Here is a 19,473-nt window from a genome sequence, read left to right on the forward strand (position 1 = left end):
AATTACGCAGTCGGTTCTTTGTCTGCACCACAAAATACCGTGCTAATTTTCCATTTCCTTCAATTTCTTTTGCAAGCATTTGCATGGGATCGGCGTGCATTCTAAAGCCGGCAAATTACGCCGCACTGTAATTAGCGCTTCAGCCTGACACGGTACATTACGTGGTTACGACTTCCGCGTCGCAGTGAAGCACAACGGTGTTTAGTTGAGATTTTACAGTGGTTCGCGCGCTAAAAGCGAGAACATTAAGGAATGTTTATCACCGCACAATAAAACCACGCACACACATACACGATATTCTTGGCAACGGTGGATTTGATTTTTTTAAAATGAACTGCCAAAACCAAGGCAGCTGAATGCGGCAGCGCGACGTAATCGTCGTGTAAACGACAACTCATTAAAAAATCCACAACACCGATTTTTATATTATGCTGGTCATACGACGCGCGCTGCTCGACTGGCGTTTAAAGCCGTGGTATTAAATTTTACACTTAAACTTCGCGTTTTAATGCGGACATCACTTTAACACCGGCAATCTGAACTTTTATGCGCCGCGGTGGACTGCGGCGATACCGGCCTTAATTCCACTGTAAAGAAAGATGAAGAAGGTTTTGTTGATGACTTAAAAAACACTGCCCCGACGCTGTGTGTTAACGGCGATACGTGCCGCCGCGATTGGCCTCGTTGCACAGAAAGACAGATTCATATATCGCGATTTTTTAGTCTTCGAGGCCAGTGCCGACGATTCAGATGAGTGCGGCGGATGCTGATGCCGGCAAAGCATTGTTGTTTAGTTGTTTTCTCATTTTCCATCATCTCTCGCATCTGTAACATATTTTTCCAGTTTGTTGTTTCTGCTCGATTGCCGCTCTGCCAAATGATTATTATTTAAGGTAAGAGCTAGAATCATTAAATTCATGACCTTAAAATAAAATACTTTCTTGGGAAATGTTTGATTTTTGACCAATATATGTAATAAAAGCGGAATTTATCGCAAATTTTAATTAAAGCCGCACTTTTTGTTATTCACAACGAAAAGTGTTTGATGCTGAAACAACATTTCTGGGAATAACAACGGCTTATTGATTTGGGTTTTTCCAATAAATAAAAAAAAGCTAAAATATTAAAAATAAATTTATCATAATTTATATTTCTTTATCCCTGATATTTTCGTTATTTAAATAAGTTTATTGCTGTAAATTGAATTAATAAAAAAAAGCTGATTTACATGATATTTCCGTTTTATAATTAAAATTAAAAACCTTTGTATAAAAATGACAGAATCTCTAACGCGGCCATTAAAGGTTGATTTAAAAGCATTTTAGAAAATTTCTTGAAAATTACTTCACTTAAAATTTGAAAAATTGTTTGAAGTTTCAGGAAATGTAACCGGAATGACCTAATTTAAAAATAACGACCGAATAGTGAGACTGTATAGATTCAATAACGCTTTCAAAAGTCTCGTCGTTTTTAAAAATGACTGAAAACAAAGTGATTCTCTTCTCTGTGTCGTAAGAAACCCGGAAGTTGTCTCTAAATGCAAAGTGATGTTGTTTATGACAAAGCCCGTCACTACTGTCAGTAACGATTGTTTATTGTCATAGCTGAGTAGTCAACCTATTTTTGAAAAATGTCCACCATTTAATTACCTATTTCCAAGATAAAAGCGCTACAATCAAAGAGCCATGTAGGCCGCACGGCGCTAAAATAAATACAAGTCATAGAAAAACCATAGCCGTAAAATGTCAAACACTACACCGTAAAAAAATTGTCCTCGAAATTTTAACGCCAACTGACCGGAATTTTTTGGAAAAGTCTAATTGTCCGGCCGCGATATTCGTGTTCAGCGCATCGAATAACGTCTAAAAAGCCAGTTTCAAGTGATTTTACCGTGTAGTTATCGAATAACGCAGAATAATAATTCGGCAACTCTTACTTGCAACCTACTTCCGCTGATGGGCAGCATCATTTTTTAAAATAATAAGGCCGCAACGCATTTCGTACGTGTTGCGGCTTCGTACGCGTTGTGTACAGTTAGTGGGCGTTGCCCGGATGAGAACGCCGTGGTTTTAAGAAGCGGTTGTTGTTTACGCGTGCTGACATGTTGCTTTTTTAATTTCCCATCTACATTTTTCCACTGCTGGACGCATTAAACAGATGTAGGACTGCGATGAAGGTGGCCTACAAAACACAGCGCCCCGATTGCTATCCGCCGTCGAAACAATGCCAACTCGCCAAAAACGCTGTAAACGACCTCATTTTGGAAAAACACTGCGAGTGACACACAGCGTAGAGTGTGAGTGCTGTTTTACACTGGGTCGCCTCGATTACGCGATGCTGTGGCGAAAACGTGCATCATGGTCATCTTAGTTCCAGTTATTAAATTTATATGTCGCCGTTTAGCGTGTTTGAATTAGGACAGATCGACTTTTTCTCTCCTATTCATGCGAGTGGCGTGAGCACTTGCCATACTTTTTCCACAGGTAGTTTCGGTTTCGCTCATAATGCGCCGCGATGAGGCTGCTCTTGATGGTCATTTTAAAAAAAGCCCGGTATGTATCGCGGCGGTAGGTCAGTAGTGTCAGACTCACTGGCTGGCCCACATTTCACTTTATACGCTTCCATTCAACCAGCGAAGCCGTTGGTCATCTCTCAAAAATCATTGTGTGTCAATCGGTGTTACGGATATGCTTCTACTTTTTTAATTTCATTTTGATCGAGTCGATATTGTGGGGGCGTTTGATTTTGCATTGCTGCTGTCTTCCTTGGATGTGGTAGCTGCTTCTCATACATCGCACGTTGCCGTGTCACGGATACTTTTTTAATTTAAAATTGTGGTGTGCTACATTTTGCGCAGTTGTTATCTTCCTGGGACGTAGTAATTTTTTTCCCATACGTTGCGAATAATTCCCTATATTTAAATTGATTATTTTTGGGATTGGTCATTGCGTATGTCTTTTTTGCGCAGCTGCTGTCTTCCTTGGATGTGGCAACTGTTTCTCATGCATCGTATGGTATTGCGGATACTTTCCTAAATTTTAATTTAATTTAATTACTAGACATTACGGTGTATTTATTTTTGCGCTGCTGTTGCCTTCCTTGGGTGTGTCAGCTGTTTCTCATCATACCAGTACATCGTGCATTAATCTATGGTAGTGACCTTTTCCTTTTCCCACGGTTTGTAGCGTGGGAAAGTCAACGGATTTTCAGTTAAAAACGTTGCTGGATAAGCAAATTCATGGATTTTCTTTTCCAGATTGTTGATCGAACCCTGAAAAAACCAGAATGACGGACTCGGCGCCGCACTTCCCGCGCTACTTCTCCGCCCCCTTCATCGACTGTTTCCCGCCGGGTCTCCACAAATTCACCCCCGCCTCACCGCACCCACCCATCTCTTCTTCCTCAGGTTCTTCCTCACCGCATCATGATGACATCGACACCTCCCCACCGGCGTCCCACCCTCCTCCGGAAGCCGCCGTAGAGTCCCCGGCGTCGTCGTCCTATTCGTCGCGCTCCGACGAGGAGGCGCCCAGCCCCGGTGGGTTGTTGGTGCACCTAGGCTCAAAGCGCCGCAAACAGCACAAACCCATCCGTTGTGACGCGCTGAACCTGAGCAAGGAAACGGTGCTGGAGGACCACCGGGACAGTGATTCCGGTGTGCATGATGGGTCGCCGGCGGCGGTGGATAGTGAGCTGCAGTGGAAGGAGGAGGATGTCGACGCGGAGGAGGTTGATCGGGAACGGCAGTTTTCCAGTGAGTTGGATGGACTGCGAATAGGGCCGGGCGGCGAGTCCCGCGGGGGGTCGTCGCCGGGGTCCACGTCGCCGAATGGAAGGAGGATTCCGGTTCTCACCGGGAATCGAGTGTTTCCAGTAGCCCCGACCGGTAAATTTTATTTTATGAATCAATATAAGGAAAAATGTAGTGTACTTGAATCAATCTGGGATATTTTTTTACATGATATGTTTTTAGTAGTTGATTTGAATAATAATACGCAAATACGTATTTCCCAAGCGTATAGGACCAGAATGCTGAATTTTCGAGCTACAAATTACGTAATTTATTAAATAAATCACGGTTACTTTTCTGTTTTTATCACGGTTACTTTTCGCATTCAGTCATATGATAAATTTTGACGTTTAAATTTTATTGGTTTTGGTTTTTGACGAATTTTGATGAATGGCTTTTGGATGAAGCCCGTACGGCCGTACTGTATATGTATGTACTGGAAAAATTTAAGCAACCAGGTTTTTTAAGCCGGGCTGCAATACCGTAGTGTGGTTGACGACTAACGTTCCATTAGACTTTGACCGGCTGCCGCCAAATTAGACAAAAGCGGCCTTAAGTGAAAAATTAAAAATGTGGTACATCTGCAGCGATTGTACACAGTGCAGTATTAGTGCTGTAGTTTTGACCAGCGGATTATTAACCTTTTGTGTTAACGGCTGTTACATAAGCAGCAAGTGTAAGTGTCACTGCTGACCACAGGGGCCCGCATCTTCAACCCGGACGCCTACTGCACGCTGTGCAGCCGCGAATTCTGCAACAAATACTTCCTCAAGACCCACAAAGCCAACAAACACGGCGTCTACGAACCTGACGACCCCTCGCCCCCGCCGGGAGCCCTCCCAGGGACCCCGGGAGGCCCGCCGCCACAACCCGGCTTCTTTAAACCGGAAGAAACCACGCCCGGCCTCGTCCAGACGGAAGGAGACACCCCCGCCGCCGACATGGAACGCCAGCTTCTGACCAACCAGATCCGGCTGATGTACGCGCAGAACTTCGCCATGCAGCAGCTGCTGCAGCGCGGCGGACCCGTGTTCCCCATGATGCCGCCGTTCGGGCAGCCGCTGATGCCCATGATGCCGCCGTTAGGCGGGGCGGCGTTTTTCCCTCGACCCCCGCCGGAAATGATGCCGCCGACCCCGGAGGTGCCGGTTAAGCGGGAGGAGGTCCCGCCGGAGGTCCCCGGCACGGAGGAGGTCGTGTGCGAGGTGTGCCAGAAGCGGCTGAGTAGCCGCAGCTTTCTGAGGATTCACATGAAGCGGAAACACGGGATGGAGGGCGGGCCCAGGAGCCCGCTGGGAGCCGGGGAACCGAAGAAGCGTTCGCGGAAGAAGGAGAGGAAGGAGACGGTTCAAGAAAGGGCCGACGCATTCCTGAAGAGGAGCGGGATCGCGATGCCTAACGGAAGCGTTAAGGAAGAAGAGCGGGAGAACAACGGATATTTGCAACAACTGCTTTTGGTAAGTGGAAAATGTATGCAAGAAAATATAATAAGAAAAATTAGATTTAATTCTTAAAAATGAAATAATTTTAATAAATTTAAATGCAAAAAAACTTTATAAGTAGGAATTCAATTTAAATAATTTTGCGATTACATTAAATAAACCAGAATTTATTTCGTACAATAAGTACTTAAAAAGTGGGAGTAATTAAAAAGTGGGAGGAAGCGGCTATTTTTCCGCTGAAGTTTTTTTAACTGACAGTGTCTGCAAATCTCGATAAGGAGTGATTCCTTGTATTTGCAGACGTTAAGCATTAAAACCTAAAACCTAACCTTCAGAATTTACTGAGCGCATTTTTTTTAAAACATTATTCTGTCTGAACGTACCATAATTTGTTATTAAAGAGCTACGCAACGGTAAATGCGCTTCCGGTGCGTTAGTGCAACAAGTGTGCGGTGAGCGGCGGTTCCCAAGGCACACACTGTGCGGCGCAGCGGCAATCGGTGTTGATTGTGTGGAGACAAAGTGCGCGCGCGCATACGGCCGCGTGTTGGCCAGATGAACGATACCGGCGCGTCTCCATGTTCTTGACCTTTGCGCCCGCGTACCGTTTGCACTCGCCGCTAACCTTGAAACCGCACCAGTGCTATTCGCAGCTTAGTAATTATGACTAATATCTTCCCAACTCGTTAAAATATCCCCATCACTTGCATATGGATTTTCGATATTGAATAACCAGAACTCAAAGCATGTACGTACGAACCATGTACGCAAATTAATCAAAAATAAAAATTATATTGTGTTCGCCAAATTTCGCACGAAAGTAAGGAAGTAATTTATACCGAAAAATTTGCTAAATTCGCGTGAAAATGAAAATTTAATCGAAATCAGAAAAGAAAAATAAGTACGGGTCTTTAAAAAAAAAGCGAGAAAAAAATAGCAAGTAACATAAAGACGAGCAGCAATAAATACAATTTTCAGAATGTATGCACTTAAACACACGTGTTATTTCTGCGAAACTGCTTACCGCGATCTTTTGATTTTTTGCATAATTCTTTAATGGAAACAGCTGTGTAATTTGTATGTTTATCGGGCATCGTGTAGCGGGAATAGTATCGTTATGTGGATCGGTCACAGCGTGCGTTTGACGGTGACCTTTGGAAAGGGGCCAATCGGCATTCGGCAGGCAGGCGGAAAAATGCAGTTTAATTTCCGAGCGTAAAAATCAGCGCACTGTGGAAAATGCAAGTAGAGCTACTATGTCGTGTGCATGCGCGCGGAAAACTCCGCTTCGCCTCGCGGCGGTGTAACATTTCGAAATGACAGGCCGCTCTCCAAAACAATTTTCCAGCGTCAGTTTTTTAATTCAAAAATATACAGTGTACAACACATTACCGATGAGAGTTTCTCTGATATAAAGAATGGTTGCTCTCCAAGAAATGCATCGTAACAAAAATTGCCGTCGGCATTTTACGAAGTTATGTATTATAACGCCTAAAAAACTTTAAAATATTTATTACGCTGCCCGTAATAAAACAAGAACTGTTAAAAGGGAAGAATAATACGAAATCTGTATAAATTTTTTGTCTTTGTCATAACTTTTTTAATTATAAATTATTTGTTTGCATTGGTAAATTCTTTCCGTAAATTCTAAACCTTTTTCTGTGAAATTCTTCAAAAATATCTGTAAAGAAAAATCCCAGAAAAAAACAGTGAAAAACTTGTGATAAAAATTCAAGAGTATTAAGAATAATTTCAGTGTGGTCTGTATTTTCACCATAATAAGAAATTAGCTAACCCTAATTCGATGATCATATTTTCTCGTTGAATTTATTTAATATCTTCATGACGGATTATATTTCTGTTGATTTTTTTGGCCGAAATTGTAGCGTACATTGACAGATTTAACCGAGTTTAAAAACTTCAACAGAAAAACGTCCAGCGGCGATATTGTGCAACGGATTGTGAAAAACAATTATAAAATTGCTACCGCGATTTGTTGCGCTTTAAAGTGGGTGTGTGGCTGTGAGAACACAGCATTCTAAACTGCAGTGCCGGTAGTTGTTTACCCTTCCCCGCTAAATTATGAGTGTTAAGCAGCGGCGCGTCGGCAAAACGGCAACATTTCCGCTTATCCAACCCGTCGTTGTGTTGATGTTGTTTGTATCGCGCCATCATCATCCCTGCCGGGCACTCACGACGACGCTGATCGCTGTCTTGACAACACACTCTCGTTAGCGGATTTTCCGCATTGTTTCCCGCCACTGCAAATTTTTAAATCCAGCGGATTTTACTTGCACGCGCTCGCATTTTTTTTTAATTATACAAGCTGTGTACGTAATTTGGCCGGTGAAATTTTCAGCACCGGCGCAACGCAAGGTCATTTTCGGTAGATTTCTGATCGACGCTGATGGTGCTGGACCGGCGTGAATAAGCGGCCGTTATCGTTTAATCGCTTTCAGTCTGTCGGATGCCGGGTGTTGTTGGCGCGGGATTACTGGAATGTTTTCTTGTTGTTGTTGACTGAGTTGCGGCTGATGCGCAGGGAATGTACGAGAGCGTTATCCGGCCGCTGACCAGCCACGCCGTAAATCTCCGCTTTCTATCCAATATCTTTTCGAAATGATTTTAATTTAATTTATTACAATTTTTAATGAATATCGTTTAAAACTTTTAACAGCGTTTAAAACTTTCAAAGGTCCTTTAAAAGTTAACCTTTAAAAGTTACCTCTGAAAAAAGCGTTACAAAAAGTTCTTTAAGTTATCTCTACAGCTGTATACATCGTTCGTCGTTTTGTGTTTTAGACAATGTGAAAATCTGATGGCGTGAAAATCTGATGTGAACTGACTGCTTAAACACTAGCTGAAAGCCGTTAAAATTTCCTGCATGCCGTTGTTGTTCCGATTGAGAAATAGAAGTAGATGCTGCTGTTGGGAAACTTGTGTAGGGCAGAGGCATCGCAAGTCTAGTACATAAGCGGTTGTGAGCGTTTGCCGGCACTTCACATACAAAGTAATAGACAGAACTATGGATAATTTCTGTATAATTTTTGTTGTATTTTCCTGTTTGATTTGTTTGGGTTGCTTGTACTTCATTGTACATACCTACTTAAATATGAGCTATTTAGTTTTCCGCTCATCTACCCGAACAACAGGATTATAGTCTTAATGTTTTTTTCTAACAAGTAGTACGTGAGAAACTGCAGCGAGAAATAAAAAACAACAAAAAATAAATTTAATTTACGTTCCAAGAATTTACATTGTTTTCTTACGCTACTTTTTAAATAAATAAATTTTCCGGGAATTACCGATTTATCTACGTCTAAAGCAAAGGAGAGAAGACACCTGAAACGCACACAGTGATAATTAAATTTTGTAAATAAATAATAAATAATTTTGTAGACAGTATGGCAGATAAGTAAAATAAAAATAAAAATATTTTTGCTTTGTTATTAATTGCTCTATTTAATTTGTTTGTTTTGTTGCAGAGCATCCGGGATCCGGGCAGCCATGGTCGCCGGGAGACCTTCCGATGTCCGCAGTGCCCGACGGACTTCGCCAGTCCCTACTTCCTGCACTGCCACCTGCTCAAGGAGCACCACCACCCCCGCGGGGCCCCCGCCGAGCCGCCCCCACCCTACCGCTCCCCGGAGCCGGTCGTCCTCGATCTCTCCACCAAGTCCCACTCCCGTCCATCCCTACCGTCCACCCAACCGCCGCCCCTGCCGGACATTGTCTCCTCCTCCACCGGCCAAGCGAGCCTGACCACGCCCATCGATTTGGAGTCGTTCTGCGTGAAATGCAACCGGGAATATTGCAGTAAATATTTTCTGCGGACGCATCTGAAGAAAGTCCACAGTATGACGCAGGAGGACTATTTGGCTGAAGTTCAGACCGCCCGCCCCGAGGTGTGGCGGCAGTTTGTCAGCGGGGAGGTGCCGGGGGCACAGGAGGCCGGGAGCGGGGCGACGGCGTCACCGGGGGTGCGGCGGAATTGGTGTAAACACTGCAAGAAGGATTTCTGCAACAAGTACTTCTTCAAGACGCATATGATGAAGGTTGGTCGAATAACCTGTTTCTGCTGGAAAATTGTGACATAGTGTATTGCAGAAAATAATTATCGACAAATCCTCGCGGAACAAATTTAATAAAAAAATTGTAAAATTTAAAATCGATTATAAATTTACTTATTGCGAGCTAAATCAAACTTTAATGATAAAAAATTTATTCAAGAATTTATTATAATAAAATAAAAACAGTAAAGCAACGAAATGAATTTTATTTGGCGATGAAAGTTTAGTAATACTTTTTTTATTATGCACGCATGTAGAATTATCGTACGTTCATTAGTCACCGTGACCTTTGGACCGGAAGTGGTGGCTTTGATTCGAAGGGCGATTGTTGTCTTTTTTCTTAGTAATTATGTGTGTCATTGATGTTCCTGTTTCCAACGCCATAAATTTTTCGCAAAAATAAAAAATAAATCAAGTTCGTTAAGTAATAAAAATAATGATTTTTTATAGATGCACGGCGAAGAAGTGCACGAGCTGGTAACCAGCAGCCGCTCGGCCCGTCGGCGCTCGCAGAGCGTCTCCTGTGACGTCTGCCACAAGGACCTGTGCTCCAAGTACTTCCTGAAAATCCACAAGAAGAACGCTCACAATATCCACGATCCCAGTTTGTCCATGGGCGTCGGCACGGAGCTGGAAACCCCCGGCTCGCCGTCCCTGGGCGATGAGGACGCCGATCCGGAGATGGAGGAGGGCGAGGTGGACGAAAGCATGCCGCTGTCCATGGTTATGGACCTGGCCACGCCCCACGGCGACCACCACCGCGGGAGCGGCGCCGGGTCACCGCCCGTGACCTTTAAACGGGACGCCGGACGGGCCACCGTCATCACCTGTGTCGGGACGCATTTCGTGCCGCCACTGGATGGGGGCGGGGCTGAGGAGGAGGAGCCGATGATCAAGCAGGAAATAAACTGAATAACTGCATCGCGGTTTTAGCTTTCAGGTAAAACATTAAATACAATTATCTAGGATAAACTTGCAATCGATTGAAAATTTATTGACAAGTTTTGTTTTGCTATACTTATTTACAGTTTTTTTACTAAATTTATTTACAGTTGCCATTTAAAGCGGCCACCTTATACGTCTTCCGTATAATAATTTAACCTGGACAGTTGCTCAGTGGGACGAATGTCGTCCGGTATTCCATGACCGCCAATTTCTGCCGTATTTATTACTGGACCGATTAACAACTCGCCCGCAATATCACTGATGTACCGTGCCGAATTAATGGGCGACTTGCGCGTAATTAATTCTCAAATCCCTTCACTCATTCAACCAGCGATCTCCTTGCATGTAATCATTCCAGCTGGCCGATTCAATTCCCCTTTTCTACAATCTCTCTTTTTTTTCTCCATGACAATACTCATTAATTAGATTTTACTTTTGCGTTGAAGTAACGGTGGGTTGCTGGCCTCCGGCATCCGCGGAGAACTGCTCATGTTTTGATTTTGCAATGATTCCTATGAAAACATATTTGTATGTACGAGTACCTTGCTGCCTGTTGTATTGCTGTTTCAAATGATTTGCCTTGTAGCGGTTGTGCTGATATGAGGTTAGCGTTAATTAAAAATTGTGTGCTGTAATCAGTAATGCGGTTACGTTGTATAAATAACCTACGTAATATAACGATTAAATAATCGTTACTTCATTATTACGCTGAAATTACTCGTCTTTGAAACAAAAACAATATATTTGATGACACTTTATTTCTCAATATGTACAAGGCGAGCTTCCCTCAACAAATATCATCAAATGAAGAATTTGTCCCAATTAACATGGGAAGGGACCGTGCACAATACACTCACAGCATTACCACGATCTCCCAACTCCCACACTACTTGTTTTCTGAAACAAAAAACAAGTAGTGCGACTCTCACCGTCTTTAAAAGCAACTTCTTACCAATCTCCTTTAACGTAACAATACCGGTCTCACACCAAGTGCCAAAAGTCTCACATGCAAAGGGGACGAAATTACAACGATCAGTAAGCGACTTGTATTTTCCCATCTTCTGCCGGAAAGCCAGTTCGGCGGCAGCGCCAGCGCACTTTGAGGTCGTGTCGATGTATGAATGAATATTTTATATTTGTATAGCGATAAAACCTTTCAATACGTCAGAATTTTGGTTGAAAACTCAACATAAGCTTCTTACGGTACAAACTTCTTCGACACTGACTACTCCGGATCCATTTCTTCCGTCACCAGGACACAACAATCTGAACACAACAAGCGAGTCCACCGCGTGCTGCTCACTAAAAGTAAATTTGGCGGTTATGCTAAGCTACCTCGCGGTAGATGACACGGTACTGCTTCAGGGACTGCCCGACTTAACGCGCATCTTCACGGCGTACATATCCGGTATCCTGGGCATCTCAACCGGTAGCGGCTTCCCGGGGGTGGGCATGCGCTGCAACGACCACCATCCGTCACTATCCTCTACTCTGCTCCACAAAATCAACCAAACACCTTCTAAGCAGACAATTCCAGTTGGTGCACGGCAGCGCCCTCGTCATTGCGGATAGCGCACTCATATTTCTTCAGGTCGGCCTCTCCCACTTGGCGCACCGTCATTGTGGTGGTCAAGGTGGAGCCATTGGGCGTCCGTTTCGATGGCGTGCCGCCCGTCCGCTCCCACTTGCAGTTAATGATTTTGCAACAACTGTAGCTAAACTCCTTTAATGGAGGTTTTAGTAGGCTCGTTACCTTAGAGAAGTTCAACATGATGAATCGTCGGATTCTTCTGGTTTGCCCCTCCTGCGTATGTATTGTTCTTTAAATGCCCATAGCGATTTTGACTCTCTTTCGCTTTCGTTTCATTTAGAAGCACTGAGACGTGTGACATGTCAGTGCCCAAGTTTTCGCTAACAACGTAGCAGTATGGTGTCCACTACGGACATTACCATTACAGAGTGAGCAAAGTTTTCTTCATTTCCAGTAGTAAAACAACTGCTTTCTCTGCACAATGAGCACAACCGAACACAGACCATTTCTGGTGTCAGCAAACTTGGGTAATTTTTCACTCGACTCGGAGCGTGTTTTTTCTTTAGCTGTGAACGTAATTGGACTAATTGCGTTTATGGTTAAAAGCAGCGACCGGTGTGGTTGTCAATAAATGTTCACAACAATTATGTGTTATCAATTAACAACCGAACCATTATACCATTCTATAATGCAGATTCAGGGTCAGTTACAAATGACATTCGGTTTAAGCAAATGAATTTTCCACACTTGCGGACTCCACATTCCACGGTCCGCGCCAGGGTTCATCTTGTAGACACTCCCCTTGCCTCGATCCTTGGTGAGATAGGAATTTCTGGATAGCCACTGTCGGTACGAAGCAAAACGCGGATCGCAGCGCTGCTTCTTGATCTCATCCGCATTGGCCAAGTGCTCCGGCGTTAAAACTCGCAGATCCACCAAATCAGAGAAACTACCGACCTCCACCGACTGTATGACACACTGCCGGAATATGATTTCGCGCAGTTTGAGCGAGGTGCTGAAGTCCAGCTTGTGGATAACAAGACCGTCTGCGCAAAAGGCTGTAGCAAAGCTGATCATGTTGGTTAGCGCCATTCCGCGGACTTTACCCGTCATTCGCGTAGTGTGGCAGTTGCGGAGATAGAGCTTGATCACTTGCATGCGTATCGGCTGCAGCGTTTGATCGTTCACGTGTCGCGAGTCCTGCAGAGAAAGTACGGCCAGACGCGCCGGCGGTCGGGACATGCGCCGGAATAGGTTCAGCAGTTCAGCCTGGCTGACCACGTCGTAACAGTGGATGTGATAGTAGCGTTTGCTGCCACAAAGGAGGTTCGACGGGTCCCATGAGGAATTGTAACAGTGGGCTGAGTACTGCCGTTGACACTGTTCCTTTGTGAATGGCTCGTCAGGCATGTTCGGGAGCGGATAGACAAACGGCGGATCAGCCAACGATTCGTTAACGGAAACGCCTGCAAGAGGAAGCCAAGTGTTCAGATTACCGGAAGCTGATGTGACCAGCCGCACAGCCCCATGCGAGTTATATTAAGATACAGCCTGGCGTAAACAAAATCATTAGCCACAAAGAGAACTAAGAGAATATCATTTAGTTCTATATTTGGGCACAGGTTGATAAGACCTGAATTGACAGATTTCCAGTCTTCTCTGTATCTCTTGTTATGTCGTTTTAATGTTCTGATTGAGTGATCTAATACTTTGAAAGTTTCCAGAAATTGTATCATGTGAGTATTAAAGCGGATAAATGTCGTCTGAGCGGTTCGCCATGTTGTTGATAAGCTTACCATGAGGGCAGCATTTCTGCGCATAACCTTAATCAGAAGCTAGTCAAGCGGTTTCTAAATCCGAGTTTGTTTTGGTTTTCTTTCGTTAAGTACGGGGCGTTCCTAATTAAATTAGACCTGCAAACTGGCCGCACAGTTTAACCGGTGTTTCTCGATTCTCAAACATGGGATTTTCGGCGGCATAACAGAAGTCGAACAATTTGTAGGAATTTAAGAAAACGATTCCCAAAAAGACCCCAGTGGTGCGAGAACACTATAGGCAGATTTCATAAAGCCCTTTCCTTACCTTTGCTCTCTGCATTTTTGATAGAGCTAGTGTCAGTGGTACCGCCACTAATGTCTTGGCGAACTGGCGTCGTTAAATGACCTGGCACAACTGCACGTTCCGTTCTGGAACAATTGTAAGCAGCTTGCAGCTTGGCCACATCCAGTGGAGTGAGGCTTATTTGTTGGCCCATCCATCGGGGCGCCGGGATGACTTTGGAGACGATGGCCGGTTTGTCGGGGCTCTTGGATAAAGATTTGGGGCCGTAATGCATCAGCGACTCCACGTCATATGGTAAGCCAAAGGTGTCCATTTCAGGCAGTTTTTGATAGTTGATTTCATGAACTCCCGATACCATATTACCGGGAATTATGCTGATGTGCTCGTCGCGATCCGGGCGACTGTGTTCGTGGAGGAATCCTAGCGCGTGCATGATCTCGTGCTGGATAATGCCGGGTGACAAGCAGCGGGAATGCAGTTTGACTCTGGTTGGACGACCAGTAATACGACCAATATCCGCTTTGCATCTGTGCAAAACAATGGCTTCTACCTGATCTTCAGAAAGGTCAGAGAACGAGAAAAACATTACATCGGCACAAGTCCCGTGTGGTGTTGTATCAGAATGTACTCATTCTGGGTAGCAGTGCGTTTCCTGAATGTTACGCAGCCGTTAGACCTCCATTCTAAAGTTTGCACTGCACCTTCAATAGTCGTTCTTTGCTCGTCGTCTAAAAATTAGCAGAAGAACAACAATAAACCGATTAATGATAATTTTTATAAATTCATAATTGCTCTCTATTGCAGTAAAAAGTGCTGCAATTGTGAGCTGCTGGTTTGATCAAGAATACGTTTTCGGAGAGGGCTTGTTGGACAAAACTTTTCTTAGCAGGGCACATTTTCCGGGTCCAAAACCAGAATCTCATCTTTTGTAGAAGCATGGCATACCTTCGTAGTATAATTAAAAAATAAATTCAGCTGCATAGGCTTAAAGGTCATGGCCAAACGAAATTAATCAGTGCGTACTGCGTAGTACTGCCCTTTGACCCTCTGCAGATGAAATAATTTTTTAATTATACTACGAGGGTGTACCATGTTTCTGCAAAAGATGAGATTTTTCTAATTTTGAAGCCGGAAAATGTGCCAAGGTTAGTAAATAGTCATTATTCTACTGACAATTATATTATTAAGAAATTACTGACAATAAGTGAGTAAGTCTCCAGACTGCGTACGTCGCGTAGACCTGATAGCATAATAAGCATATTATGCTGATTTAACAAGTCGCAAGCTCACTGAATCCTGTCAGTTCATAAGGAATCTGTTGTCCGTCGTTGGGCCAGTAGCCGCTGGGTGACAGATAGCCCGTTGCCGGAACGAAGCGATCATATCCGGTGCCGTCGTCCTCGTCCTCCCAGGCGATATCGTTTCGCAGTAGATGCTTGTCATCTGTATCATAGAACGATCGAGAAATTTTAGATCGAGGTGTGGTGCATCTGCCGCAAATACAGTAAATCAAAGATGCTTAACCTATCGGAGACGGTAATGTTCCTACAATCCACAACATCCATGAAATAACTGCAGTAAGCACGAAATGCATCTTTGTTGCAGCGATGAAAAGGCTGCCTATCCAAGGAATTTTCGAGCAGGTGCTCTGGACCCTCCAGCGTAAGTGTAAGGGAAAAAGCCGACGAAAGTTTGGCAGAGAGCTTAGCCGATGTTTATTCTAAGTAATTAAATTCGCAGTGCAGTGAACGTGCAACTGATTCAGTGCTATCGTGCTACGTATGTAATTTTGCAGTTCCGCTGCATGGGAGCCAACAGTGTAGAAGCGATGTAATCAACAACCGCGAAGCCGTGAACTCGATTTTATCGGACACATGGGAATTGCCTATACCTTTTACGCCCCCTTCGAACTTTCGACCTTTGCCTTTGCAAACCGTTTCGGTGCAGCAGCCGTATAGGTAAATTATGAAACTGCTATTTTTAACAACAATCTCTCAACCAAGCTTTGTTCGCTTGGTCGAATAAGCGTAATCACGAACGTCCGTTACATTACTTAGAACTAGTTACTGCTGAGGCAGCTTGTTGTCAACATCGCACACTCAGGCAGTACTATCTCCTACATGTGATACGTGTGATAACATACGTATAAATTAGGTGTAATAACCTCTCTTGTTGCAGACCGTGTTTACGGTTAACCAGAACTAAGGACCAATTCCAATAATTTTCTGAAATACTTATACCCGCGTAACGCAAACTGCAATCTGACTTTGCTCAGAACGTTTAGAGAAATTACGTGTAACGACGGCCCACGCCCCGCTCGATCTTCTATGTAACTGCTCTGCCGAAACAGTTCACACTGTAGATAGTTCAAATATGAACTTCCAAACTTAATAAAAAATAGTTACTAGAAAATGTTGGCACCCCTGGAAAGTGCCTGACGATTTAATAAGCTGAATCGGGAACAACCTTTATGCATTTTAAGCAGTAACTTAAGGCACCTTGCGCTGGCAATGTATGCTTTTTTTACTTTGCTGTTAACTTCTCTTACCACCGACATAGTCGGTGGGAAAATGGACGATCACAGTGGATAATTTTGCGAGAGCCTAGCCGCTGTTCTCAACGTTGTCTTGGAGGGAAAAGTGCCAGCTGATATCCGTCCTGCTTTCTTCGGTGGAAAGCTGCTGGCCTTGCGGAAGAAGGACGGCGGGCTGCGCCCCATTGCGGTCGGAATGACATTGCGCCGTGTCATTGCCAAAATTGTTTGCAGTAAAGTAGCGGAGCGGGCAGTTGCTGTTCTTTCTCCTGGACAAGTTGGCTTTAACGTACGTGGTGGGGCTGAAGCAATAGTACACGGAACCAGACAATTTATCAACGAGAATCGCGAAATTACAAAAGCCATCGTAAGTGGATTTCCGTAATGCGTTCAATACAGTTTCGCGAGAAGTAGTGCTCGACGCTGTGAAATCGCACTTCCCGGAATATTTCGCCTTTTTCCAGTCAACTTACGGACATCATTCTTCACTGTTCATCGGTGAACATGTTATGTCATCCGAATCTGGAGTGCAACAGGGTGATCCGTTGGGCCCGCTATTGTTCTGTCTAGCATTGCAAGCCGTAATTCTCACCCTTAATACCGAGTTGAACGATTGGTACCTTGACGACGGGACGCTTGGCGGTCTCCCAGAAAGTGTACAGGAGAATTTTGCTCGAGTTATTGAAGGTGCTCGGAGAATTGGATTGGAAATAAACGTCACAAAGTGTGAACTATACGTTTCTGGCGGGTCGGAGACAGCTCAGCAGAAAGCAGTAGATGATTTTCTTGCCCAACACCCCGGTGTCCGTGTAATGTCCAGCTCCAGTCTGACTTTGCTTGGAGCTCCCGTCTTGGACGCCGCGATCGCCCCCCTGTTTGCCGAGAAAGCGCAATCGTTGGCCACGGTGTGTGAGCGGATGCAGCTGCTCCCACGTCACCACGCGCTTTTCCTTCTACGCCACTGCCTCGGGGCACCAAAGATCGTATACATGCTGAGATGTAGTAATGCCTGGAAATACTCAGAGCAACTGTATAAAATCGACGAAGTCTTGCGTTCCTGCTTCCAACAGTTGTGCAACGTCCGGACCAATCACGATGATTATCCCAGCTGGCGACAGGCGAGCCTCCCGGTTAGCAGAGGCGGTATTGGCTTACGTCGCTAGGAGGAATTAGCACTCCCAGCCTTTCTGGCTTCGATTCACTCCGTTGCCGACCTGGTGTCTCTACTACTCCCCAATCGACCGGCCGTCGATGTCTCTACAGCGCTGGAAATTTGGAAAACCAATGCCCGGTTGACAGAACTGCCTTCACCAGATTTCCGAAAGTCACAGAAAGCATGGGACCTCCCGTTGTGTAACGTGTCTTTCGCTACATTATTAGAAGTATTCCGCGACGATGAGGTTAACAAGGCGCGTCTACTCGCTCAGTCGAGACCGGAAGCCGGTATTTGGCTTAATGCATTGCCGTCGGCCCATATCGGCAATCTGCTCGACGATGACACGCTAAAAATCTCCGTCGGGCTCAGACTCGGCCCTAAGATCTGCGAACCGCACAACTGTGCGAAGTGTTACAAGCCTGTCGACTGCTACGCCCATCACGGTCTATCGTGTTCTTTTTCCGCCGGCAGGCATCCACGGCATGGTGCTTTTAACAGTGTCGTATGCCGCGCATTCGTATCAGCCGGGATCCCTGCAAAACTGGAGCCTCGCGGCACTTCTAACACAAGTAGCAGACGTCCAGATGGATGCACAACATTTGCATGGCAGAAGGGCATGTGTCTAGCATGGGATGTTACGTTTGTTGATACGGTCGCCGCTTCCCACATCAAGTCTACATCGGCAAACGCGGGATCGGCCGCCGTTCAGGCAGAGGAAAGGAAGACCAGTTTATACTCTTATTTGGTCGGTCGTTACATTTTCGCGCCCATCGCTTTTGAGACAATGGGCCCTTGGGGACCGTCGGCCATTGCCATCATCAAAGAACTGGGAAAGCGTTTACGGACCCATTCAGGAGAAGTCCGCTCTCACGAATTTCTTCGGCAGCGACTGTCTATTGAGATACAGCGCGGCAACGCCACCTCTGTTTTGGGCACCGCAGAGAGAGCGGATATGTTTACTGAGCTCTTGTTTGTTTAACTGTTTCTTAAACCATGTACTCGTTTGGTTTGAATTAAAACTGCAGAAGTTATAAAAAAAAAACTTCTGTTTAACGGCGTACTTTGTATTCACTTTTTACTTAATCATTATAATATAAAAATGACTTACTAAGACTGTTCTTACTAAAACCAATAATACCGTATCGTGTGTGAGCCATGGCTGCACTCACGTACACCCTCACGCCTGTGGCGCTACGCGGATGACGTGTCTGTGTTGTGTCTCTTCTGATTGGTCGTATGTGCCTTGTGTGGGCGCGCCTATGTGCGCTGCGATGAGCATGGATTTGGCTCTTCGCTTGGCAGATTTGCCAGAGTGGATTCAGTTGTTCAGTCAGTCGATTTGCACACTCAATAAAGTGTACCTATGCTAGTGGATGTCGTGCGTTGAGCATTTATCCAGGTTTCATAGCATATTACGCTACGCAGGATCCTGTCAGTGGGGGGGGGATCTCTGTCCTGGACTCATTCTGAGTTCCACATTATATGGTAGCAGAGCCGTGAACAGACGGTTCTGAATCGAATTGTTTATCCGTTTGGCGAACGGCCATAATTATCTGTTTGGCGAACGGCCACGTGGATCTGGATCGATCGACATTGATCGACTGCACCAGTAAGGCACTGGTTTTTCTCATCTGACAGCAAGGCGCATTCAACCGGATTGCCAGCAGGAGCGGCAGCACTGAGTCAAGTATCTCCTGTGGAGAACTTGTCCCGTGTTTTCATCGAGTCAGACGGCAGCTGGCCGCGGTGCAGGTCTCTCCTGTGGAGAACTTGTGCTGTTTCCACTGTTAAGCAGCGAGATCCTCTGTAGAGGACGAGGCTGCTGGGCACAGGCGCCGAGAAGCCACGAAAGTTGGCAGCACCGAAGGAGGTGCCAAAGAGATCTGTTTACGCGCTCCACCAAATTGGCTGTAGAGCGACCTGCTGGTAGGCCTGACAAGCCCAG

At 45.0% G+C, this 19,473-nt stretch overlaps 2 protein-coding genes across 4 annotated transcripts; one reads left to right on the forward strand and one right to left on the reverse strand.

Annotated features, from left to right (window-relative positions):
• The first annotated feature begins 484 nt into the window (after positions 1–484).
• Positions 485–10,882, forward strand: LOC129597375 (SH3 and multiple ankyrin repeat domains protein 1-like). Of its 3 annotated transcripts, none has more exons than XM_055494876.1 (6): positions 485–893; positions 3,257–3,886; positions 4,490–5,247; positions 8,718–9,287; positions 9,753–10,242; positions 10,355–10,882. In XM_055494876.1, exons 2-5 carry the CDS (start codon positions 3,286–3,288, stop codon positions 10,212–10,214), a joined length of 2,391 nt encoding a protein of 796 aa, XP_055350851.1. In that variant the 5' UTR covers positions 485–893; positions 3,257–3,285; the 3' UTR covers positions 10,215–10,242; positions 10,355–10,882. The 3 variants fall into 3 exon arrangements, with proteins under 3 accessions (XP_055350851.1, XP_055350853.1, XP_055350852.1); XM_055494878.1 differs by lacking the exon at positions 485–893 and adding an exon at positions 2,584–3,009; XM_055494877.1 differs by lacking the exon at positions 485–893 and adding an exon at positions 2,585–3,014.
• A 1,360-nt stretch (positions 10,883–12,242) lies between these two features.
• LOC129597393 (zinc metalloproteinase nas-14-like) lies at positions 12,243–15,604 on the reverse strand. The gene is made up of 5 exons (XM_055494910.1): positions 15,364–15,604; positions 15,130–15,282; positions 14,429–14,567; positions 13,861–14,366; positions 12,243–13,244 (listed from the first exon to the last, which is right to left on the reverse strand). The coding sequence occupies exons 1-5, from the start codon at positions 15,431–15,433 to the stop codon at positions 12,481–12,483; spliced, it is 1,632 nt and encodes a 543-aa protein (XP_055350885.1). The 5' UTR covers positions 15,434–15,604; the 3' UTR covers positions 12,243–12,480.
• Positions 15,605–19,473: the final 3,869 nt, after the last annotated feature.

This window comes from Paramacrobiotus metropolitanus, unplaced genomic scaffold (genome assembly GCF_019649055.1).
Source record: "Paramacrobiotus metropolitanus isolate TYO unplaced genomic scaffold, Prichtersi_v1.0 Parri_scaffold0000104, whole genome shotgun sequence".
Lineage (NCBI taxonomy): Eukaryota > Metazoa > Tardigrada > Eutardigrada > Parachela > Macrobiotidae > Paramacrobiotus > Paramacrobiotus metropolitanus.

What these genes read in the sequence shown, in the direction of transcription:
- LOC129597375 (XM_055494876.1), top strand. Translation starts at nt 3,286, where the DNA reads ATGACGGACTCGGCGCCGCACTTCCCGCGCTACTTCTCCGCCCCCTTC. An exon ending in ATTTGCAACAACTGCTTTTG is followed by an intron (nt 5,248 to 8,717) that starts GTAAGTGGAAAA and finishes GTTTTGTTGCAG; the next exon opens with AGCATCCGGGATCCGGGCAG. An exon ending in TCAAGACGCATATGATGAAG is followed by an intron (nt 9,288 to 9,752) that starts GTTGGTCGAATA and finishes GATTTTTTATAG; the next exon opens with ATGCACGGCGAAGAAGTGCA.
- LOC129597393 (XM_055494910.1), bottom strand. Translation starts at nt 15,433, where the DNA reads ATGCATTTCGTGCTTACTGCAGTTATTTCATGGATGTTGTGGATTGTA. An exon ending in AACATTACCGTCTCCGATAG is followed by an intron (nt 15,283 to 15,363) that starts GTTAAGCATCTT and finishes TCTATGATACAG; the next exon opens with ATGACAAGCATCTACTGCGA. An exon ending in CAAAAATGCAGAGAGCAAAG is followed by an intron (nt 13,245 to 13,860) that starts GTAAGGAAAGGG and finishes TTCCTCTTGCAG; the next exon opens with GCGTTTCCGTTAACGAATCG.